At 39.8% G+C, this 25702-nt stretch overlaps 1 protein-coding gene across 1 annotated transcript in view; it reads left to right on the top strand.

Annotated features, from left to right (window-relative positions):
- The window catches only part of DGKH (diacylglycerol kinase eta), a 178432-nt gene that overhangs the window by 48535 nt on the left and 104195 nt on the right, over positions 1–25702 (top strand). Inside the window, exons 2-3 of the mRNA XM_032611105.1 lie at positions 17407–17517; positions 23146–23226. Coding sequence (XP_032466996.1) covers positions 17407–17517; positions 23146–23226 — 192 coding nt within the window. The remainder of the gene's footprint in view (positions 1–17406; positions 17518–23145; positions 23227–25702) is intronic.

The raw sequence follows: 25702 nt of genomic DNA, 5'->3' as shown, positions 1-25702 counted from the left end.
ACAATTATTCTCACAGTTCTGGAGGTAGGAAGTCCAAGGTCAAGGTGCCAGCAGATTCAGTGTCTGGTGGGAGCCTGCCTCCCAGTTCATAGATGGCCATCTTCTAGCTGTGTCCTCACATGACAGAAGGGGCAAGGGAGCTCTCTGGGGTCTCTCTTATAAGAGCACTTATCCCGTTCATGAGGGTAGAGACCTATTCACATCCCAAAGGCCTCACTTCCTAATACCATCACATTGGGGTTTGGCTTCAACGTATGAACTTCGGGGGGACACAAACATTCAGCACCTGGGAAATGCAGCATCAGTGGGCACATTTCAAGGTTACCCAAGTCATCACCATTGCCAGCCAGCAGAAACTGGGGAAAATATAGTCCAAATCTAGGCCGAGTGTCTCTAAGGGGATGACACTTGAGTTGCCCCCATCTCTTCTACTCACTTCCCACTGGCCTAAACTTAGTCACATGGCTGCATATAAGGGAGGCCAGGAAATGGAGTTTGTAGCTAGAAGGCCAAGTGCTGGGGAAAGGAAGAATGGACTGTGGTAGACCACTAGCTGTTTCTCTCATAAAAAGGTTTCTCTCTGATCTACATAGAATCTTTCTATCCTGAGACTACTTATTTATTAACAAATTTTTATATAATGCCTAAGACCTATAGTCCCCCATCACAACGTTTCCGACTTTAGTTACTTGCCATCTTTCCACCATAGGAAAAACTGATATTAGCAGTAAAGCAGTATTAGTAGAGTCATTATGAAAAAAAATTTTTCTGAAGGCGCTTTTCATAAAAACATATACATGACCTTGGCCTTCTAAAACAATGTGTATAGTTGTGTGCGTGTTTGTATGTGTGCGTAGTTTTTAAACTTTTATAACCTCAGGTTATACATTTGATAAAAGTAAGCAGGCATCTTTTTGGAAGTGAGTGGTAAATTTTCTTCCTGTAGCCCATTTGGATTTAGGTTCTGCGGCTCTGAGGCGATAACTTACTTTCTCATGTAGGAAATTATTCTTTGAGTGGTCATAGGATGTTGTCCTAAACTTTTATATGTATTCTTTTGCATGCTATTTTCAAACTTTTGGGTTCATACTTACAAACTAGTTTAGTGAGGTTTATAAGTAAATGAGTAGATTATACACACCTTTCATTTCTGGTTAAAATGAAACTAGATGTTGTGAAAACCCTTTCTAGAACCTTAAGTTTGATCTCCAATATACTATTAGCTCCAGGAAGGCAGGCATTTTTATCTGTTTTGTTTACTGCTCTATCTCCAAGGCTTAGAACAGTTCTTGACATGTAGTAGGCATTCAATATGTGTTAAAAGAATGAAAAGATATGTAAAATACGATATATTTCATGTGTGAATCATAGAACCTGATTGGCACCTCTGAACTTAAGGAATTTGTATTAGGTATCGGAGTGAAGTAGTCTTTGGTTGCCTCACCTTCCAGGGGAAAAGTACAGCAAGCCTTAGAACCTTCCCTGGCTCTGTTTAACCTCAGCAGACAAATTCTATGTGTACACGGAGAATTGTGTACAATAAAGGTAACACATATGTGATATGGCCTAACATAGGCATCAAGATGTAGGGATATGTGAATTGAAGAGAGGGAAAAAGGAAATGTTCCACTCCAGGCCAAAAACAAAACATTCACTTTTCTCAACACAGCTTTTCTCAAGTGGATTGGAGTTTGGGTAGGATGAGGAAGAAATAAAATAATTTGGATCCTAGAATGACTTTCGGGGGTTAGGGAGATAGGGTTAAACTATCGTCTACAGACTGAGTGGGTAAGTTGATCTGTTTTATGATTTATTTTTTTCTCATACTGTAATTAATATATTTTTCAGAATTCACGTACCACTGATAATATTGAACATGAGAGATAAGCTTTTTAGAGTAAACATAATCTTAGCACATTGCTCTCCTCTGCGAATCCATTGCCTTTTGCAAATTGGGCTCCATGAAGACCGAGCACATGGAATTGCAAATGAGTGAGCTCTCCATAGGTGGTGCATTTGGAAAGGAGGGTGTTTAAGCCCAACAGTTAGAGGTGAGTCAGTGAGGAGGAAAGATCCTGGGGAAAAGCATTCCGGGCCTCTGGAAAGACATGTAGACGTGGGTCCCAAGATAGGAGGGTCCGTGTTTTGTTCAGCAAATGGCAGGTAGACCAGTAAGCCGGGAGCATAAGCTGCAGGACCAGTGAGGCTGGATGTTGCACTGCACGTAGAGAGGGGGCTACGAAGCCAAGTAAAGATGTAGACAGTCAAGGGCCTCAGACACAAGGTTTTTGTTTCACTCTGTGGTTTATGAACAACCAACCACGATTTTGAACCGGGAAGCGACAGGATGAGAGCTGTATCTTAAGGAAACAATTCTGGAGGAAAGGAGTCTAGAGAATTAATTAGCGGGGACTAGATTTCCTTTTATGAACAATAGGGAACGTTTGTTGGATTGTGCTGTTCAGTTGAGGCCTTCGCAGTAAGCCAGCATCCCTGTGAGTGAAGAACAACTGCGAGAAAGGTTCCTCATCGTGGGTTTTGTTTGGAGACCTTGAATGTGGTGCCTCTTGAGCTTGTGCTCCTTGGCGGTCAGGGAACATCTGGTGTACACCTGCTGGGAGAGCCAAGACACACAGGTCCTGGGTCCCTCTTTGGGCTCACAAGCCTGGAGGACAAGAGGTATTTTGTTCATATTGTCTGGCAAGGTCTTCTCTGTGTTTCGTCCTTTTGTTATCGCCAGTCTTTGGTAAAGACTTGTTTGGGTGTTCTGTCTTGCCCCCATTTTATTGTGGGCTATTAAGAGTGGAGCTGTTTTCCACACTCGGGCCAGACTTTAAGGGGAAGCAGTCACTTCCAAATGAAGGATGGGTACTGGTGGCAGGCTGGCTGCTGGTGCAGCTCTGTCTCCAGCAGGAGATTCCTCCTGGACTGCTGTTCTTCATTTCTCCGTAGGAGAAATCTAGTTTCTCCATAGGAGAAATCATAAGAGGTGTCTAGGTGAGAAATAACGGAGCTACCAGAATTGGGGCGTGGGCAGCAGGAACAGACAGGAAGACCGTGTTTCAAAATCATTTTGATGGCAAACTAAGGAATTTAGGGGCAAGAGAGAATTAAAGATAGTTCAGAAGTTTGGGGATTATGTGCTTAGGAAAATACTGCTGTGGCTGCTGACAGATGGGGTCACAGGAAGAGGCGCAGAGCTGCCGTGGGAAGGTGCCGAGTTCGTTTTGAATTCCAGATTGGGTGACTTTTACCCAGTGTTGTGTAGTTATTTCCCAGAAGTTTCAGAATTAGAATCTAGGTTTCCTGGACGAGACAAATGTGTTTTTTAAAATTACGCAAAAACATATATTACATGAAATAAAATATACTTGTTGAGTTTCAGCTGGTGATAGCATCTTCATGGAGCTGGAGTTAAAGAACTGAGAATAAATGGAGAAATTTGTTTTAGGAGATCTGTATCTACTTAGAGGACATAATGGGAGGATAAGTTCACCCAGAGAGATTTGGCAGGTGGGATGTATTTGGAAATAGCCAAGGGGCAGTTTTCTTGAAGAAGGAGTGAAAGCTAGGCATTAAGCCTGAAGAAGATGAAAGAGGCAATAAGAATACTCTACTTTTGAAAAAAAAAAAAGAACTTTAAAGGAAGTTTAAAGGAGAGGCAAGCATAGATTGGAATCTGGGACATAATCAAGAGGTGAAACAAGTTTATACTCTTTAAGAGCAGACATGCTGGGGGAAAGAACGGGTGGAGAGGGAACAATCAGAGATGGAAGGCAGAGGAAAGAGTTCGGTTCCGTTTAACAAACAAATTATAAGTACCACTGAGGTGATGGGCATGGTGTTGGGTACCAGGGATACAAAGATGGAGTAAACGCAGTCCTGCCTTTGGGGAGTTACTGCCTCATAAGGGACAGGAGCGAGAATAACATAAGAACAACTGATATCTGCTGAGCCCTATGTGCCAGGAAGTGTTGTAAATACTTTATATGAACACGTTGGCTCATTTAGTCCTTACCACACCCCTACAAGTTAGTTATCATTGTTATTATCCACGACTCAAAGGACAAGGAACTCAGGCACAGAAAGGTTAAGTAATTTGCTCCAGGTCTTTATCAACTGGTCAGCTGTGGAGCTGAGATTTGCACCCAGACTGTACAGCTCTGCACCCCTGTGCATCACGCCGAACAGATGACTACACTACAAGGCAGAGAGAGAAGTAAGAACAATGCACAAACGTAGCACAAAGAAGGGAGGAGTTAAGTTTTTCTGGCAGGGGATAGAGCAGGGCAGGGAAGATCTCAGAGGAGGAATAAATGGAGGACAGGAAATGGATCCTGATAAAGGAGCACACTGTCATGACCGAAGTATGGAACCCGTGTTGGTATTCGTGTGTGTGTTATCGTCTTACTTAGTGATTTGCCTAGACTTCGTCTCTCACCTTTACTCTGCCCTGTTCTGATCACAGAGGACAGTCACATTTGATTTTATTCATTTGGGGGAACAATTAAGATGGTCTTAAAAAATCTACTAGAACCGAGTTATCCTTTTAGGGATATCAGTCCTGCCAATTGAAACCATCATTAGAGTGGAGTTTATGAGTTTAAAAATAATCCCTCCCTGCCTCCCTCATTCCTTCCCTCTCTTTCTTTCTTTCTTTCTTTTTTCTTCCTTCCTTTCTTTGTTTCTTTCTTTCTTCCTTCCTCTGTCCCTCCCTCCTCTTTTCCCTTCCTTCCTTCCTTCCTACCTGTCTACTGACCTACCCATCTACTTACCTACCCATCTATCAATGAATTCAGAGAACTGGCAGAAATGTAACAGATTTTCTTTTGCACTTGGGACCCAGATACTCTGGGGAAGAACCAGTGAACTTGAAGAGCAGATTATTGAAGATTACAATTGAAATTCCAGAAAATAAACAGATATTTTACACAGATTGGTTAATAGCCCTTTCTGAGATAAATATATGTGGTAAAGATAGGACTCCTTGTTAGAGTCCTCTAACCAGAGGACTCTAGGAGGAAATGAAGCACCACCCCATTTCCCATCCCATCCCTGACTGTCTGGACCCTTTGACCACTGACCCCTCGGCTGCACTGCCGTCTGAACTGGGAACACAGGGCAGCGATATTGCGACACTTGGGCATGACGTGAGGTCGTTTGTTATGCAAACTTACTAGTTAAAAAAAAAAAGTAATGTTCAGTGGTTTATTTTAGCCACATCAAAATGCCCCTGCATCAAAATAGTTGTGTCATTGTGGCCGAGTGGGAAAGTAGTTACATCAAAATGTCATGTGTAGGCAAAGGGATTATTCTTGGAAGTGAGTGAATCCTTCCTTTAATAAAGGAAGAAGTGAATTCAGGATTAGAAGGATAGATTTGTTTACCCCTTTACAGCAGAGTTATTATGTGCCACTCATGGGATCTAGGCAAGGATCCGTCTAACTCTGACAAAAGGTCCATCTATGTTCCTGGCTCTGAAAGAAAAAGCTGGGCATCGGGCATAACACCACTACCACCCTGTGGTAATGTGTTGTAGTTCAGGGTGTTTCATGAGAAAAAGTGCATCTGATGTGTACACAGCATGGACATTTTGTTTCTTCTCCGTTGAATAAAAGTGTAAGAGCACTTTATAAAACCATATATTTTTATCACTTTAATATTAATCCAAAAAATAACATTTAGAAACTCCTAAAGAAGGAACATATTAAAAATGGAGAGAAAGCTTAATTTTAGGAATGAACAAATAAAACTTCACAAAATAACCACAGTCTCAGGAAGGTAATCATATCTATAGCTTTTCTCAAGACAATTACAAACCAGTGTAGGGGACAAACTACTTTCATAATCGTTAGATGGTCTATTGACATAGAGGGTAATTAGAATATGTTGGTATAATGTCTGTTAGAATGCATTAATTTATAAATATAGTGCATTCTAAACTATTACATGTAGAATGGATGAACAGCAAGGTCCTACTCTATAGCACAGGGAACTATATTCGATATCCTGTGATAAACCATAATGGAAAAGAATATGAAAAAAAATATATGTATAACTGAGTCACTTTGCTGTACAGCAGAAATTAACACAACATTGTGAATCAACTATACTTCAATAAAATAAATTTAAAAAAATAAAATAAAAAAACAAAGTGCACGGTCATATATTCTGATACACAAAACTGCTTGAGGACAACTGCTTCAAGTGGCAGTTTAGAGAAAGGGAAATATTTTGTGGTGTAAACAAAGCACCCGCATCACCTTACTGCGTTATCCTTAAATACTGGTTCCGGAAACACATGCTGTCTCCATTCTTCTGTAAGCTGGGATCTTCCTGGCTCACTGCATTATCCTCTGGCTCCTGACGGAAACATGTCCTCATCATTGCCACTGCAGTTCCTCTGCCAGTATTCACTTTCTCAGTGAGGTCAGGCGGGTGCCAGCGTGGGTTTGGGTGGTGGTGCAGGCTGGAGACATTATTCAGGAAGGGGGAAGATTAAGCATCTAGGGCTGCTCTTTTCTGTCCACACGGCTCCAGCCCCCCGTTTCCTGCCACACGGTCGTGTCCAGTGCAGATCCCAACTCCTCGTTTCCTCATCCAGAGGTCTTATTCTAGCCTCCTTCTGCAAATCAAATCTGTTTAAGGGAAGAGCTTGAGTAAGCATGCTCAGTTATTAAACCCAAATGGCTCCCCCCACTGGCTGGAGCAGAGCCAGCGGGGTGGAAAGAGGGCAGGAGTGGTACACTAATGGGGTTCCATATACAGAGGAAAGAAACATTTTGAACATAGAGATACAGTACTTCCTAAAACCATGTTTTAGAAAGATTCTAACACCAAATCTGTAAAATGTTCAAAGCTAAATAAGAGTAAATGATCAGACTGAATATCAATTAAAGTGCTAAATTATATCTTTTCAAGGTTTTATACAAATTATTATACTTAAATATGTTTGTGAGAGTTTATTAAAACTGACTGATAATCATAATGACGAACAGAGATTTTTTTTTTAATTTATTTATTTTTGGCTGCATTGCATCTTCGTTGCTGCGTGCGGGCTTTCTCTATTTGTGGCGAGCGTGGGCTACTCTTCGTTGCGGTGCACGGGCTTCTCACTGCGCTGGCTTCTCTTGTTGCGGAGCACGGGCTCTAGGCGCGTGGCTTCAGTAGTTGTGGCACGCGGGCTTCAGTAGTTGTGGCTCACAGGCTCTAGAGCGCAGGCTGAGTAGTTTTGGCGCACGGGCTTAGTTGCTCCGCGGCATGTGGGATCTTCCCGGACCAGGGCTCGAACCCGTGTCCCCTGCATTGGCAGGCGGATTTTTAACCACTGCACCACCAGGGAAGCCCACAAAAAGAGATTTTAATATGTGTAGGTTCATATACCCTACTCCAGACCTGTTGAATCAAAACGTCCCAGATATGTAAATTGGTGCAGCCACTATGGAAAACAGTACGGAGCTTCCTTTAAAAACTAAAAATAGAACTACCATACGATCCAGCAATCCCACTCCGGGATATATATCTGCAAAAGACGAAAACTCTAATTTGGAAAGATTCAAGCACCCCAATGTTCATAGCAGCACTATTTACAATAGTCAAAACATGGAAACAACCTAAACGTCCATCAACAGATGATTGGCTTAAGAAGATGGGGTATATATATACAGTGGAATATTACTCAGCCATAAAAAGGAATGAAATGTTGTCAGTTGCAACAACATGGATGTACTCAGAGGACATTATTAAGTGAAATAAGAAAGACAGAGAAAGACAAATACAGTATAATATCATTTATATGTGGAATCTAAAACGTAATACAAATGAATCTGTATACAAAACAGAAGCAGACTCACAGACATAAGAAACAAACTTATGGTTACCAAAGGGGAATGTGGGGGGGACAAATTAGGAGTATGGGATTAACAGGTACAAACTACTATACATAAAATAGATAAGCAACAAGGATTTACTGTATAGCACAGGGAACTATTTCAATATCTTGTAATAACCTGTAATGGAAAATAATCTGAAAATATATATACATATAACTGAATCACTTTACTGTACACCTGAAACTAACACAATACTGTAGATCAACTATACTTCAATTTTAAAAAGTCCCAGATGAACTGAGGCTGTTCATGTTTATAAAGCTCTCCATGTGATTCAGATGATCAGCCAAACTTTAGAATAACTGGTGTATTTGATAGAGCTTAATGTAATGTATTTCACAAAGAGGCTTAAATTTGTTTTTAAGACAGTAGGAGATTCATGGTGGGACAAAATTCAGAAGGGGAAAGAAGAATACAAGGCACAAAGCCAAAGGGTCTGGAATCGAGAGGAACTGAGGGAAATTTGGAGGCTCATAGAAAAACCAGGCTTTAATCAATTTAATACTTGGATGGTAAAAGAGATTGACAGACTGGATCAGAATGACACCAAATGGTTTACGTTCCAAAGTCTTAAGATGATGGGCAGGACTTCCCTGGTGGTACAGTGGTTAAGAATCTGTCTGCCAATGCAGGGGACACGGATTCGAACCCTGGTCCAGGAAGATCCCACATGCCGCTGAACAACTAAGTCCGCGAGCCACAACTACTGAGCTTGTGCTCTAGAGCCCGTGAGCCACAACTACTGAAGCCCGCGCACCTAGAGCCTGTGCTGCTCTGCAACAAGAGAAGCCACCGCAATGATAAGCCCGTGCACATCAACGAAGAGTAGCTCCCACTCGCTGCAACTAGAGAAAGCCCACGCACAGCAATGAAGACCCAGCGCAGCCAAAAATAAATAAAATAAAATAAATTAATTTTAAAAAAAGGTGATGGGCAGTAGTCATTCAATATAAGTTCTGGCATATGTGTGGAGAAAAATAGCTCTTGTTTTATAATCAGGCAAAACATAGAGGAGCTAATAAAAGAACAAAGTGATATTGTCATAGAAGATGCACACATTAAAGTGCAATCTGGTGATGAAGATAGACTTTTAGTTTAGAGATGTAGAGTAGAATTCAGATCTGTGTGGTTTACATTTGACCTTTCAAGCAAATGTAAGTTTAGCTGTTGGATAGAATAGGGAAGGATAGAAAGTTTATTACAAATAATCATTGATTTACACATTTTATAGATGTAAGTCTGGATACCACCCAAATACAATATTAATGCTGATGCAATCGATGGCCTTCCTTAGCAATGATGGAATGGTAGTGAATAAAAGCAGAATGGCTTTCAATTTGGGAAAAAAAGAAAAACCCAAGAGAATAGTCAACAACTACTTGCTTAAATTTGCTGCAGGGACATTTTCAAATGAGAAAGAGATGGCCACAAAATAAGCACCTCTGGGTGCAGTTCTCAGAATGCTGTCCATTTCCTGCCCAGGCTCTCCTTTAGAAGCTCTTAAGATAGTGTACAGTTCAAGTTTCCTCTAAAAGACATTCAACTGCTTTATTTGAATATCAGTCTTCACTTCATTTATTCTTTTGTGCAATTAAGAGCTATTCTCTGTGCTAGGAACTATGGTAAGTGCTGGGGCTACAGTGGTGAATAAGGTGGGCCTGGCCCTACTCTAATGGGGAGATCAGTTTGAGCCTAATTGAATTTTGAAGAGTCAGTGGCATCCAGGTGGAGTTATCCGACAGCAGTTGTCATCATTTTCTAATTCTTACTGGTAAATAAGACTGATGTTCTAAAATAGTAAAATACTAACACTATATAGCAGTTTTAAACTCTGCTCCATTATTAAATACAATTCCATGATTGATTTCTCGTATGTAAATGTTCAGAAAACTATACATTTTGGAACTGTATACTTTATGTGATTAAAGCTGATCTTTGTGGGATAATTTCTCTAAATATAAGCATTGGGCTCTTGTTCAGAAATGGTCTGTCTTTACTGAACTGTGTCAGTCCCACTAAAAACACCTTTTCCCACAAGTATGACCTGTTAAAATAGTACCTTGCTTACTAATGACACTTTATACAGCATTTGGGAGTCTATGAAAGATATTTACACTTCATTTTGTTTTGTCCTAACAACTCTGAAGAATACAAGGCAGGTGACAATGATCTTCACCTTACAGGTAGGGAAACTTAGGCTCATAAATGTTATTGCTCATTTGCAGCCACAAATCTAGTAAATGGAGCCAGAAATGGAACTCAATCCAGGCCTTTTTTGGGGAGTCAGGTCTATTTCCTTTGTGCTTTCTGACAGTGTATTGACTTGCTGGAGAGAGAAAAATTGAAATATTTTTCTCCACTTAATTCCTCAAGTTCTTATCAGAAAAAAATGTTTTAATCCTCTTAATTTCTTACTTTTTGTTTCCTAATTATTGAATAAATTTATTAACATATAGTCAGTATTTTCTTAGTATCAAGTCCATGGTTATATGTGTAGGATGGAAAAATCAATAAGATACAGGAGACAGAGAGCCATGAATTTTTTTAAATTCCTATTCTACATGATTCATGCTATAAGTTATGTGTGGGCATAGTGCTGTGGATGCACCCAGGATATGGTGGCCGCCTGAGCCTTGGAGGATGATAGGATGGGGTGGGAGGTTTCTAAGAAGAGGCAGAGGAGACTATTATGAGTAGAAGGAAGAGCTCGTGTAAAAGCTTGGACGTAGGGAAGCATGGAGGATTTGGGGATTCGCAGGTACTTCTCTTTTCCTCTCCTGTTAGAGGAATTTAGGAGGAATGCTGAAGATGAAGCTGTTACAGAAAGTGGGTCATTTATGGAAGGAAGAGTGTGTGCCCAGCTCACAAGTCTGGGATTACACTGCGGGTGATAGGAAAGCACTGAACATATTAAAGCAGAGTTTGGCGGGATCAAAAATATTTCTTATGGATAATTCTGTCCATGGTGGGAACAGTGGACTGGTGGTGGGAAAAACGGATTGCCTGGAGGACATGTAGGGCACTTCTGAGTTCAAGGAAGTGAGAGGAGCTTGAACTAAGGCAAAGGCAGGAGGAGTGGAAAGGGATGGATTGAAAGATAAGATCTGTTCTGTAATAAATAATGCTTAGCACGGGGACGAATGTTAATGATGATGGTATCTTGTCATACCAGCCTTTTAAAAAATTATGTATCCTTTCAAATCCATTGTTTCACATGTCACAACAGCACATAAAGATATACAGCATGTAAGGATATTTCCACTTTAGAAATTAAAGTCTGTAAAACTAAAGATGCTTACCATTCAAGGAAGTCTAGACACGTGATGTTATAGGTTCTGTACAGGTACCCTGTACATAGACAGCTTTCCTGGACCTTATATAACAAAATGGATATGGCAAAGAAAGGTATAAGACAAAGACTAATTCTCTGTTTGGGAGGGTGGAGTAGATAGAGAGTTAAAAGAGATAGGGAAGAAGTGACTACATACAAAGTATAGAGTGGTGAAAATTCTCTTGACCCATGTCCTAGTCTGTTGAGGCCGCTGTAACAAAAATGCCAAAGACTGGGTGGCTTAAACAATAAATATTTATTTCTCACAGTTCTGGAGTCTGGGAAGTCTAAGATCAATGTACTGGTAGAGATAGCCATCTTCTAGCTGTGTTCTCACACGGGGGAAGGGGCAGGAGAGTGCTCTGGGGTCTCACATATAAGGGCATTAATTCCATTCATGTGGGCTCCACCCTCCTGACACAATCTCCTCCCAAAGGCCCTACCGCCTAGTACCATCAAATTGGGGGTTAGGATTGCCCCCGAACATTCAGTCCATAACAGCCCACATCTGCCATCACAACAAATTCCATTCCCCTTCCCTAGAAGAGAAATTAAGGGGTCGTGTTGGGGCAAGACTAGGAGAAGCTCGAGATTCTTCTGGAATTTTTGAAGGCATCTGTAAAAGATGAGTCATCACTGACGTTTCCAGTTCCACATCAGGCTCTTCACCACACCTATTTGATGTCCCCCCAAAAGCCAACATAGGAAAATGTACATTTATCGGATAAATCAGGCAGTAACCGACGTTTTCAAAGATTTTTAGCTTTACAAAAAGGCTCATTGAAGGGCTGTTTGTAAAGTTGCACTCTTCTCAGGACATTGAAGTAGTATGCCATCAAAACAACTTCAACTTGTGACACAGAGGTGTTTCTGAAATGTTAGGTGAAATCCTAGAGCACTCATGTGTGTATAATTTAAAAGAGAAGTTACTTTTGTTTGCTTTTAGCGAGGGGCGCGAAACGAGCAATTGCACAGCTGTAAGACATTGGACAGCAAACAGTCTCAGAAAGCCAGATAGAAGAGAGATCTTAAAACTTTTAAAGCTTATTTTATTGAAGCGATTTGTTTTTCAAAGCCAAATTCATTTAACTTTTTGTGTTTAATATTTTGGAAACTGGGTTATTGGATTACGGTTAGGGGCTATACAACTTCACTGATTTTTCATGAAGGTCAGATTGTACTAAACTAATCTCTACCAGATTATATGATGAAATGGCCATTAAACGCAAATGTTTCTAAGCCTTATTTTGAGGGAGGGGAGAGCTAATCCCTTATCCTAGAAATTGTGAACAAAATTAAAATCGAACGCTTATTTTTCATAGATTGTTAATAATAACGGATCATAGCTAATTCTTATGTCTGTTACTAAGTTCAATTTGTTATTCTAGTTGAACATTAATAGTGAATATAATAAATATTTTGATTTTCAAGAAAGATTCCTTGTTTCTTCCTTTAGTTTGCTCCTTATTTTGAGATTTTTCAAACCACAGCATTTTTCTCTGAACCATGCTTTGCCTATATGATTATATTTGCAGGAGCTGTTACAGATTAATCATTTTTGGTATGCTCCTTCTTTTATGAGAAGTGTTTGTTTAACTTGCCATATATAAACAGACGTTTATTTTAAGGATTAACTTTCATGTGAAAAACTGCCTCCTAGTTAAGTCTTTTTAATCACATCTCTAGAGGAAAGCAAGCTAGCTTCAGATGTTTTTCTCTTTCTTTTCTTTCTTCAAGAATTAAAAATTGACTGTTTGTATATTATAACATAGAGAAGTTTGTAAATGCATGTATTCTCCTCAGCCTCACACACTGCAAATAAATCCATGCTTGGGCAAGATTTAAAGGACATGAAGTTATATAGTAAAACACATAAATTATTTGCCTTGAAAGTGACTATGTAAGGAGCATCTTTAAATTATCAATAGCCATAAAACCAGGATAGATAGACATTTTCCTGTTCCTCTGACTATCTCTCCCCAAACCCTCACCCAGGGAGTGCACCTCGGGGTCCATATATACTTTTTTGCATTGTATTTGCTGTTTTTTATATGCAGTGAAAAGAAGCAGACCTGCTGAATGCTGGAAACCATAAAATCATTTATAGCCATTCTTTCCTGTTTTCTTTCCTAATTCTATCTTCGTTTTAAAAGACAAAGTTATATACCATTTTACACTTTAAAAGTTGTTTGGTTTAACATTTATGGAGGCCTTAAAGTGTCAGCTAACGTGTTATTTGGTGATATTATTAAAATACGTAGGACATGGTCTTCGCTCCATGAAGGTCACAGCCTGGTGGGAACACAAACATGCCATTCAGTTGTCATAGGTGCTGTTATACAGGTAGGAGAAGGACACATTCGAGAGACAAAGGTGGGAGTGTTCACTTCCTCCTAGGGGGTGGGAAAGTCTTCCGGAGGCGGTGGCACTAGATCAGAATTGAAATGAATGGGCGCTTTCAAGACAGGCGATTGAGGAGGGGGCATTTAGGGCAGAGGGAGGAGCCTCTGGCAGGAGGGGCAAGCGAGAAGGTTGGACAGCTTCATGCAGGGGTCTTCTCTGATGCATATAGAAGTTTGGACTTTATGCTACAGGCAAAAAAAAAAAAAAAGATACAAATGAATTCATTTACAAGACGGAAAAGGAACCACAGACCTAGAAAACAAACTTATGTTTGTTACCAAAGGGGAAAGAGGGAGATAGGATAAATTAGGAGTGTGGAATTAAAATACACATACTTCTGCATACGAAACAGACAAGCACAGGGAAGTATACTCAATATTTTGTAATAACCTTTCAGGGAAAAGAACCTGAAAAAGAATGTGTGTGTGTGTGTGTGTGTGTGTGTGTGTGTGTGTGTGTGTGTATAACTGAATCACTTTGCTGTATACCTGAAACTAACACAGCATTGTAAATCAACTATACATCGATTTAAAAAAAAAGATAGAACTAAGGAAGGATTTAAGCAGTGGCATAATGTAATCAGGTTTTCATTTTAGAAAATTACTCTAGTAACCATGTGAAGAAATATTAGATTATTTATGCTTTTTAGAAACAGCCTGATAGAACATAAGTAGACTAAACATGAACTTTTCTTCCTCATTGCCTTCAACAGAACTTTACAAAAATCTTAAAACACCCACTTTTATAATTTGAATTGCCAAAAGATGTGTTCTCTGGATGAGTTATATTTTTATAGCATTTCAAGACTCTGTGATCAAGTTTAAGAAGATAGACTTTCTACCCTGGGTAACTTTGGATGCTACAGCAGGGCAGCTCACCACTTAAGTCTTCCTTATTAATACGCTTTTCTCTCGCAATCTTTTGCATCTGGTTGCCCAAGGCAAATGCTTACACTTGTCCTTGGTTCTTTTCTCTCTCTTGCCCTTCACGTCTATCAGCGAGGCCGGTAGATTCTGCCTTCAAAATAACGTCTCAAATTCCTCTACTTCTGTCGGTCTCAGTGATGCTACAACCTTAGTTCTATCCTCCCTGGTCTCTCCCTGGGACTCCTGCAGCAGCCTCCTAATTGGTCCTCCACTGGATCTCACCCATTTCCCCATTCTCACTGTCCCGCTTCAGACAGTTCACTAGCTTTTTGCACTTTGAATAAAAAGCAAGCTCCCCTCTGTGGCCAGCATCGCCTGGCTGTTGTCTCCCTTAACCTCATCTCTTGACACTCTCCTTCTGCTCCAGCTGTTATTTGCTCTCACAGAGGCCTGCAAACACTTATTCACTTCTTCCAAGAAGCTCTTATAATTTGGTGCCTGGCAAATACTCCGTGAACTTAATAGCATAACGATATCATAATAACACTTCTGCCATTTATTAAATATCTTCTGTAACCCAGACAGTGTGCTAAGTGCTCTCCAGGCATTATCGTATAATTAAATTAGATGCAACAAGCTTGTGAAGTTGGCGTTATTATTTCCATATTTTAGGGGAGGAAACTGGGCACAGAGAGCTGAAGTAACTTACGCAGATTTATACTGCTAGCGTGTAGCGGAGCCTGGCTTGAAGTCTGTCTGTCTGATTCTAAGTCGGGCTCTTTGGTACTGAAGTTTCAAAAGTATTTTGTTATCATTAAATTTTAATGCTCTCACAATTCCTGGAGGACCATCTGAGAGCAGGCTCTAGAGGGAATCTTTTAATGAAACTGAAAGTAAACATGAGTGTGACCTAACTACCATATCAGAGACAACAAACTTTTCTCAATATTTTATGTCTTGTTGATAATGAAAGACAGTATAGTGTAAAAGTTGGAAATAAACTCTGGAGTTCAAACAGATATGGGTTTAATCTCAGCATCTTCTATTCATTCATATGGATCTCCATATCATATGTGCCAGATAATGTTCTAGGTATTTGAGACACATCAGTGTGCAGTCCAGCGGGATGGATATAAAATGTTGGTTCTGTAAGCTGTTTTTGCCCTGGAGATTCACTGTAGCATTACTGCTCTTCTGTGAATTCAGGATAGATGTGATCCATCTTGGACCCCCATCCCAAGGGGATCTATTTGAGTCAATCCCATGACATATATCCTAAGGACGGTCTCATAGGAAGGCTGTAAGTTTAGTTTGCTATAAATAAAGTGTCCTTCCTTCTTCCTTTTTTTTCCCTTCCAGTTGAAATGAAACATTAAATTTAACTTTATTAGATATAATAAATTCAGGGAACTTATATTCTAATAGGGGTAGCACAATAAATAAATAAGTAAATTACATTATACATTAGAAGATGGAAAGTACTTTGTGTGGGGAAGTAAGTAAGATCTGGATGGGGGAAAATATGGAGAGCATGTGCAATAGGAGGTCAGTGAGGTGGGTCTCGTCAAGAAGGTGAGAGTTTGTGACAGCCTGGAGGGGTGGGATGGGGAGAGTGGGAGGGAGGGAGACGCAAGAGGAAGACATATGGGAACATATGTATATGTATAGCTGATTCACTTTGTTATAAAGCAGAAACTAACACACCATTGTAAAGCAATTATACCCCAATAAAGATGTTTAAAAAAAAAAAGAAGGTGAGAGACTTGAAGGAGGTGAAGGAGTTGATCAGATGGATATTTGAGGGAAGAGCAGTCCAGGAGGAGAGAATAGGTAGTGTCCAGTCCTAAGGGGCGTGCATGCACGACCACTTAAAAGCAAAGCATCATTGTGAATGGAGGTGACCAAGTGAAGGAGAGATACTGGATGAAGTCAGAGGGGTTCCAAGAATGTTGTTGGTGGCAATAAAATGAACTTGTATACATAAAGCACTTAGCACAGGGTCTAGCCCAGATTCCCAGAGCCCCTGCCCACCTCTTCCAGCCACAGCTCTTGCTGCTCCCTGTTACAAGCTCTACCCTGTGTTTATAACCAGAAACTCTGTGAAGATTCCCCAAATATCTGTGCTGTTTTATACCTTTCTACTTCTGCACACACATAAAATACCCTTCTCCCACTCCTTATCATTCTGATAAACTCCTTCAAGACCCACCTAAGGCTTTCCTCTGGGAGGACATCACTGACTCCCTCTGAGGCAGAGCTTCCTTCTTTGGGTTGCCATGCACCATGCTTTGAGTATGTGTTTGTTACAATAACATGTAGCTGATGGTAACTGACATTTAATGAGCACTTAATATGTGCTATGCAGTCAATACCTTTACGTGTTTTTAAAATTAATTTCTCACAACAACAACCCTATAAGGTATGTCCTGTTGTCATCCCCATTTTATAGATGAATAAATAAAGCCATGAAGTTTATTGACTTGCCTAAGATCATCCAACTACTAAGTGGTGGCACCAGGAGTTGGTCACAGGTTTCTGGCTCCAGAGCCCATGCCTTCTTAACCATTACATTATACTGCACCTCCACCCTTCCACCATTTTACTATATACAAGTATATATGTACTTATATATGTACATGTACTCATCACGCTGTACTGAAAGGTATTAGTTTTGTGCATGTGTCTTCCATAGTGTTTATGACTGCTTTGAGTCACCATGTTGAATTCACCTTTGCTCTTTGGGACTTTGCACATGTGTTCGCTTGTTGAATGGGGAGAATAAAATATTCTCTCATGTAATTTGCAAAGCATGAGAAATAATATTCAAAATGTTAATGATAGTGTGTCATTAATTTTGAAATTTATTTGGTTTTGAATTTCATTTGAATCATGTTGTGTTTCTGCTTCTCCCTAGACCAGTATTAAAGAGGGACAGCTGTTGAAGCAAACCAGTTCTTTCCAAAGATGGAAAAAGCGATATTTCAAACTTCGAGGTCGTACACTTTATTATGCAAAGGACTCAAAGGTAATTCGAGAGAATACTAGTTGCAAGCCCTCGAAGGCTGTAGATGGAATTGAAATTTTGGTTCTATAAACTGTTTTTGTCCTGGGGCTCACTATCATTACTGCTCTGATATAAATTCCATATAAATGTGATTCATCTTGGACCAAATCCCAAGGGGGTCTATTTGAGTCAGTTTCATGCCATTTCCCCTAAGGACAATCTTATAGGATGGTCCTAGTGCAGTTTTCTTTCTTTCTTTTTTCCTTCCAAGTAAAATGAACAGTTAAGTGTAACCTTATTATATATAATCAACTCTAAATTTGGGTTCCCCCCTTTCTTGCTACTTTTTACCCCATAAATCTTTTCCTGAAAATGAGAGAGAGAATTGCTGTAGTTGCTAAGAGTTCATACTCTGGTTTCAGACAAGAGTTTGTATCCCAATTCTAGCACATTCCAGTGGAGTGGCTGTGGACAGCATGTTGTTGAGAGGAAGCTTAAATGAAATTACATACATGAAGTGCTTACATAATACCTGGCACAAAACAATCACTCAATTATGCTAGCATTTAGAAATAAAAATCACAGTGAAATAAAATCAAGGCTTAAATAATTTTTATATACTAATTGAATGAAATAAGGATGATGTAGCTTTGGAAGAAAAAAATTGTAATGATGAGCTTCCATTTAAAATGGATATTTTACTGTTCCTTCAAAAATAAACATTAAGGTGGGTACCCTCAGCTGGCACTGGAGCCCCACCAAAACAGCCCCCTGCCCTGTTAGACCTGGTGGACACCTTTGGCCAACACTAGTGTCCCCCTAAAGTGGCTCCTGCCCCAGGGGTCAGCCCCACACACCAGAGCACCCACAACAGTTGCAGCTGGGCCTTGCAGCCAGCCACACTGGGGTCCATCCTTGCGTACAAGCACCCCCTCAGGAGGTGCAGCCGAGCCACAACAGGAGGACACATGCAGCCCACAAAGGGGACACTTCTGGAACATCTGGCCCTGGTAACCAAGGGAGACCATGCTACTGGGCCCCACAGGATACCTTCTACACAAAGCCACTCTCTCAAGACCGAGGGACGTAGCTGATCTACGCAATATGTAGAAACAAACACAGAAAGTTAGGCAAAATGAAGAAACAAAGGAATATGTTCCAAATGAAAGAACTAGACAAACCCTCAGAAATAGATTGAATGAAATGGAGATAAGCAAACTTCCAGATAAGGTGTTCAAAGTAATGGTCATAAAGATACTCACTGAACTCAGTAGAAGTATAGAAGAGTGAGAATTTCAACAAAGAGATCGAAAATAATAATGGAAATGAAAAATACACCAGAGGAAACCAACAGCAGATTAGATGATGCAGAAGAGAGGACCAGTGGTCTAGAAGATAAGGTAGTGGAAATCACCCAATCAGAACAGTAAAAAGAAAAAGAAACCAAAAAATGGATAGTTTAAGGGACCTCTTGGGCAACATCAAGTATACCAACATTCCAACATTCACATTATAAGGGTCCCAGAAGGGGAAGAGAGAATGAAAAGGACAGAAAACCTATTTGAAGAAATATGGCTGAAAACTTTCCTAAATTGGTGAAGGATACAGGCCCAGGAAGTACAGAGAGACCCAAACAAAGTGAACCCAAAGGGACCCACACCAAGACACATTATAATTAAAATGCCAAAATGTTAAGCTAAAGAGAAAATCTTAAAAGCAACAAGAGTAAAACAACTAGTTACATACATGGGAGTCCCCATAAGGCTGTCAGCTGACTTTTCAGCAAAAACTTTACAGAAGGGAGTGGCACAATATATTCAAAGTACTGAAAGGAGAAAACTTATAACCAAGAATATTCTAACCAGCAAGGCCATCATTCAGAGTTGAGAGAGAGATAGAGTTTCCCAGGCAAGCAATAGCTTGTCTACTTTATAGTTCATCACCACTAAACCAGTCTTACAAGAAATGTTAAAGAAATTTAAACAGAAAAGAAAAAATTATAACTAGAAATATGAAAACTATGAAAGACAATATCTCATCAGTAAAGGCAAAAATATAGTAAAGGTAGTGGATCAGCCACCTGTATAGCTAGTAAGAAGGTTAAAAAACAAAACTAGTAAAACCATATATATCTACAATAATTAGTTAAGGGATACACAAAGTAAGATAACATCAAAAACATAAAATGGTGGATGGAGTAAAAATGTAGTGCTTTTAGAACATGCTCAAACTTAAGCAACTGTCAACATAAAATAGACCGCTATATACAGAGGTGGTTGTATAAGGACCTCATGGTAACCACAAACCAAAAACTGATAACAGATATACAAACAATAAAGAGAAAGGAATATAAACATAATACTAAAGAAAATCATCAAATCACAACGGGAGGGCTTCCCTGGTGGCGCAGTGGTTGTGAGTCCGCCTGCCGATGCAGGGGAAACGGATTCGTGCCCCGGTCCGGGAAGATCCCACATGCCGCAGAGTGGCTGGGCCCGTGAGCCATGGCTGTTGAGCCTGCGCGTCCAGAGCCTGTGCTCCGCAGTGGGAGAGGCCACAGCAGTGAGAGGCCCGCACACTGCAAAAAAAAATATAAATAAATCACAAAGGGAGAGAGCAAGAGAAGAAGGGAACAGAGAAGAACAACAAATATAAACAGAAAACAATTCACAAAAATGGCAGTAAGTACATACTTATCAATAATTACTTTAAATCTAAATGGACTAAATGCACCAATCAAAAGACACAGCGTGGCTGAATAGATACAAAAAACAAGACCCATATATATGGTGCCTACAAGAGACTCACTTCAGATCTAAAGACACACACAGACTGAAAGTGAAGAGATGAAAATTATATTCCATGCAAATAGAAATGAAAAGAAATATGAGATAGCAATACTTATATCAGACAAAATAGACGTTAAAACAAAGACTGTAACAAGAGACAAAGAAGAGCATTACCTAATGATAAAGGGATCAGTCCAATAAGAAGATATAACACTAGTAAATATATATATATGCCCAGCAGAGGAGCACCTGAATATGTAAACCAAATATTAACAGACATAAAGGAGAAACTGACAGTAATACAATAATAGTCGGGGACTTTAACACCTCATTACATCAATGTAATGTAATCATTAGATCATTCAGACAGAAAATCAATAAGGAAACACTGGCCTTAAATGACACATTAGACTCGATGGGACTTAATAATATATACAGGACATTCCACCCCATAACAGCAGAATATACATTCTTTTCAAGTGCACATGGAACACTCCAGGACAGATCTTTTATTAGGCTACAAATCTCAATAAATTTTAAAATACTGAAATCGCATCAAGCATCTTTTCTGACCACAACAGTATGAGACTAGAAATCAACCGCAAGAAAAACTGGAATAAAACTCAAACACATGGAGTCTAAGCAACAAACTCAGTAACAGCCAATGGGTCACTGAAGAAATCAAAGAGGATATCAAGAAATATCTTCAAACAAATTAAGGTGGAAACACAGTGTTCCAAAATCTTTGGGACTCAGCAAAGGCAGTTCTAAGGGGGAATTTGATAGTAATACAGGCCTACCTCAGGAAACAAGAAAAATCTCAAACAATCTAACCTTACACCTAGAGGAACGAGAAAAAGAAGAATAAACAAGTCCAGTGTTAGTAGAAGGAAGGAAATAGTAAAGTTACGAGCGGAATTAAATGAAATAGAGACTAAAAACCCCCACAAAAACCTAAGAGCAGGTTCTTTGAAAAGATAAATGAAATTGATAAACCTTTATCCAAAGTCATCAAGAAAAAAAGAGAGAGAGCCAAATAAATAAAATCGGAAATGGAAGAGAAGTTACAACTGACATCACAGAAATACAAAGGATCACAAGAGGTTACTATGAAATCTATATACCAACAAATTGGACAACCTGGGAGAACTGGATAAATTTCTCAAAACGTACAATCTTCCAGGACTGAATCAGGAAGAAACAGAAAATCTGAACAGACCAATTATTCGTAATGAATATAATGAAATATTAGCCATAAAGAGTGAAATCTTGCCATTTGCAACAACATGGATGAACATAGAAGGTTATGCTGAGTGACATAAGTCAGACAGAGAAAGACAAATACCGTACAGTCTCACTTACGTGTGGAATCTAGAAAACAAAACAAATGAACAAACAAACCAAAACAGAAAGAGACTTACAGATACAGAGAACAACTGGGTGGTTGCCAGAGGGGAGGGTTAAATGTCACGGGGATTTAATATATAGTATACGGAATATAATTAATAATATTGTAATAATTTTGTATGCTGACAGATGGTTACTAGACTTATCATGGTGATCATTTGATGATGTATTTGATTGTCAAATTACTATGTCGTGCTCTTGAAGCTAACGTAATATTGTATGTCCAACTATACTTCAATTTAAAAATAGTAAGATTTATTGTTACGGTGCCAGTAGGATAATCGATCATTTCTATATTAAAAAACACGTGTTTGTGATATAATTAGTAGAGTTATACACCAGGAGGTAAAAAAAAATAAACAAACATAATTCTTAGTTTATGCAGCTGTGGAAGTAATAACAAAATAGAATAATCTTATTTTAAAAGTCATTATGTTCATGGTTATCCCTGATCTGGCTCCATTCTGACCTCTCACATTTATCTCCAGACAACACTGACCACTCGATAGTCTACAGCCTTGCCCCATGTTTTCGATCCCCAGGATGATTTTTCCTCTATCTCCACTTAAAGAAATTCCCTATTTTCTTTAAGGTCCCCCTAAAATTGTCTTCATTCCATTATTCACAAGAGAAAGCATTTGTTTTCTGCTGTGACCTTCCATAGCATTTTGTAGTGTCTGCTCTTCCACTTTTAATAGTCTCCCTTACTTAAAACAAGTTGTGTCTATTTCAGCTCCCGTGCTAGATTATAAATTCCTTGCAGTCAGGGAACAAGTCTTACGGTCAGATTGGTTGAGTTGAAGTAGAGTTGCATAACCCCCTGGAGATCTTGGGGGGTGGTAAAAGTTACTAGATAAGGGAGCCTCTTTTTCTAGCAGTCCTAGAGGAGTGGTGTTATACCTGCCTCACTGGAAGAACATTGAATGACTGTGAACAAGGACCAACTCACTCAGAGTGGGAAGGATACATTTATTTACTAGAATTTCCTAATTTTTCAATTGTCCATTTTAAAGATTTTAGTTCTATGGAGATTTTACCACTGAAACTTTTTTGATTAAAATCACTTCTAAGCTTAAAAAAAAAATGTTGGAGCCTGCAAAAAAATTAAATAAATAAATAAATAAAAACTTCTTTTAAGAGTATAAAAGAAATGTTATCTTATATTTGCAGAGCACATACACCATCTCATTTGAACACATTTACAGATGAGGAAGGTCACGTTCAAAAAGTTCAGTAACTGTCCGTGATCTGAGCCAGAACTAGTTCTTCTCATTGTGGGGAGTGTGTGAGTATGTGTGTATGTCATACACTGAGTAGTAGGTTTCCCATAAACGATGCTTCTGGAGAGCACAGAGCATTTTTCAATGAAACAATATGCCAGGGGAGTTCTTTAAAGTCCTTTACAGTTTGTTAGGTTTGCACTTGACATGTTTGTGTTCTTTTTCATTAACAGTCTCTGATATTTGATGAAGTTGACCTCTCAGATGCCAGTGTAGCTGAAGCAAGCACAAAAAATGCTAACAACAGCTTCACGGTATGGTTATACTCTGGTAACTCCCCCCTCAGAAGTTATAGAATGATCTTTCGTGAGCTTGTACTGAACACCCTCTTTAATTGCCGGCTGTGTGTCACACGTGTTGGAGTTCTCACCAAGAACAGTAAACTTGATAAGTACGTCGTAGACACTAACACCCAACGTGTCATGATTGTTTGGGTCAATAAACCAATGTATTAAATGTATTTTTTTAAAGTATTTATATAGTTTTCTTTTTAGACCTTCTAATTTTAGTGCCTTAAAATTTTCACCTCCCTTTAATGTTCAACTAATTCCGCTGTTCTTAAATATTCAAAAAGTTTGGTTTTTTACTTTCAATCTTAAAAGTAATATTTTCTCCTTTCAATCTACAGTTACTCTAGTTGCTGTAGTTCAGGCCTTTGTTTCTTCTCACTTAGGTAATTCATTTGGCAGCTATTTAAAGAAGTGTCCTCTGTTCCAGTTAATTTTTTTCCAATTGCAAATCACATTGCTTAAAAGACCTCACTGGCTCGCCACCGCCTGTCAGGTTGCATCTGTAACTCCGCCGTAAAGTCCTGTAAAATCCTTCCTCAGCATTCTAGCATACTGATAATTATTTGTCCTTATACATCCCACCAGTCCAGCAGTTCTGTCTGAACCTAATGCTTTTTCCATTCCCTCTGACTTAAATGATCCCTCCTCCATCAACAGCTGTTGAAATTCTACCAATTCTTCAAAGCTTATCTCAGATATCCCATACTTTTTCTACTTCTTTGATTACAAAAATATGAATTAAATACGAATTGAGGATCCACCATTGCTAGGCACTTGTGCTAATAAACACAAGGGATTCAGAGAAATAAAATATACATATATATATATATATATATATCACTTCCCTCAAGATATTCATGGTGTAGTTCAGTGAAGTTCATCTGGGATTCTTTTTCTTAAAAAAATATTTAAATATTTATTTATTTATTTGGTTGCACCAGGTCTTCCTTGCAGCAGGTGGGCTCCTTAGTTGCAGCTCCTGGGCTCCTTAGTTGTGGCTCGCCAGCTCCTTAGTTGCAGCACGTGGGCTCCTTAGTTGCAGCATGCATGTGGGATCTAGTTCCCTGACCAGGGATCGAACCCAGGCCCCCTGCTTTGGGAGCGTGGAGTCTTATCCACTGTGCCACTAGGGAGGTCCCTGGGATACTTTTAGAGCTACATTTTCCTTAGGTCCTCTCAGGTGCATTGTTCTTGCTAGGTCGCTGACCCCTTCCACACTCCTAGCCCCTGCCCTAGGAAGCTTCCACTATGGACAGCAGTGTTTTGTGTTCATCCCCTAGGCGTGCCAGGGCAGGGAGGACAGACAGATAAACAAATACAGAGCAGTGCCATGATGGAGGTAAGCACTGGTAAGGGTAGGGGATGGAGAAGAAACAAATGAGTTCAGATTTAGTCTTATTGATTTATGGGCATGTGTGATAATTCATGCTGTGAATATTCCTCCCCCACCCCCTCCCCAGGGACCGTTGAGTTTGAGAAGAGAGAGGACAGCCAAGAATAGAATCCTGGGAAAAAGTTAAAATGTAAGGTTTGACCAATAAAGACTGAGAGAGAGCATTCTGAAGTATAGAAGGAACATCAGGAGGCAGTGATATATAAAAAGCCAGTGGAAGGGAGTTTCAAGACGGAAGTTGTTAAACATCAAATGCTGTAGAGAGGTCAAGTCAAAGAAGAAAGGAAAAGTGTCTGTTGAATTTGTGAATCAGGAGGTCATTTGGTCACACTGATGTGAGTAGTTGCAGTGGAGGGTGGCATGCAGTAGGCTACATGGCGAATGCTAAGTTGGAAAGGCAGAGAGAGCCAGCACGGACTCCTTGTCTTACAAGTTTGGCGGTTAAAAGAAGGAGTAGGGCTTCCCTGGTGGCGCAGTGGTTGAGAGTCCACTTGCCGATACAGGAGACACGGGTTCGTGCCCCGGTCCGGGAGGATCCCACGTGCCGTGGAGCGCCTGAGCCCGTGAGCCATGGCTGCTGAGCCTGCGCGTCCGGACCCTGTGCTCCGCAACGGGAGAGGCCACAACAGTGAGGCCCGCGTACCAGAAAAAAAAAAAAAGGAGCAGGCACGTAGCAACAAGAATGTTTAGGTTTGAAGAGGCAGTTCTGGTTTTGTTGTTGTTGAGGATCTTTTGCTTTGTTTTTAAAATGAATTTTGAGTGTGTCTATATGAAGATAGGAAAAAATTGTTAGAATCAAAAGCTGAAGCTGCAGGAGAGAAAGGGAATAATTGTTGGAGCGTGATGGCTGAGTAAACTGCAGGGGCTGGGACCCAGAGCACAGGTTAAGAGATTAGCCTTGAACAGGAGACAGAAGGTTTATGGAAGTAGGTGTGGGCAGGAAGTTCATATATTTCAAACCCAAACACTACTCTTTTCTCAGTGAAATTGCAGATTAGGTCATATGCTATGAATAAGACTTTAGGAGGGTTTGGAGGAGCTTCTATA

This window comes from Phocoena sinus, chromosome 18 (assembly GCF_008692025.1).
Source record: "Phocoena sinus isolate mPhoSin1 chromosome 18, mPhoSin1.pri, whole genome shotgun sequence".
Lineage (NCBI taxonomy): Eukaryota > Metazoa > Chordata > Mammalia > Artiodactyla > Phocoenidae > Phocoena > Phocoena sinus.
The sequence above is the reverse complement of the archived record's forward strand: the minus strand, read 5'-3'. Positions and strand labels throughout refer to the sequence as shown.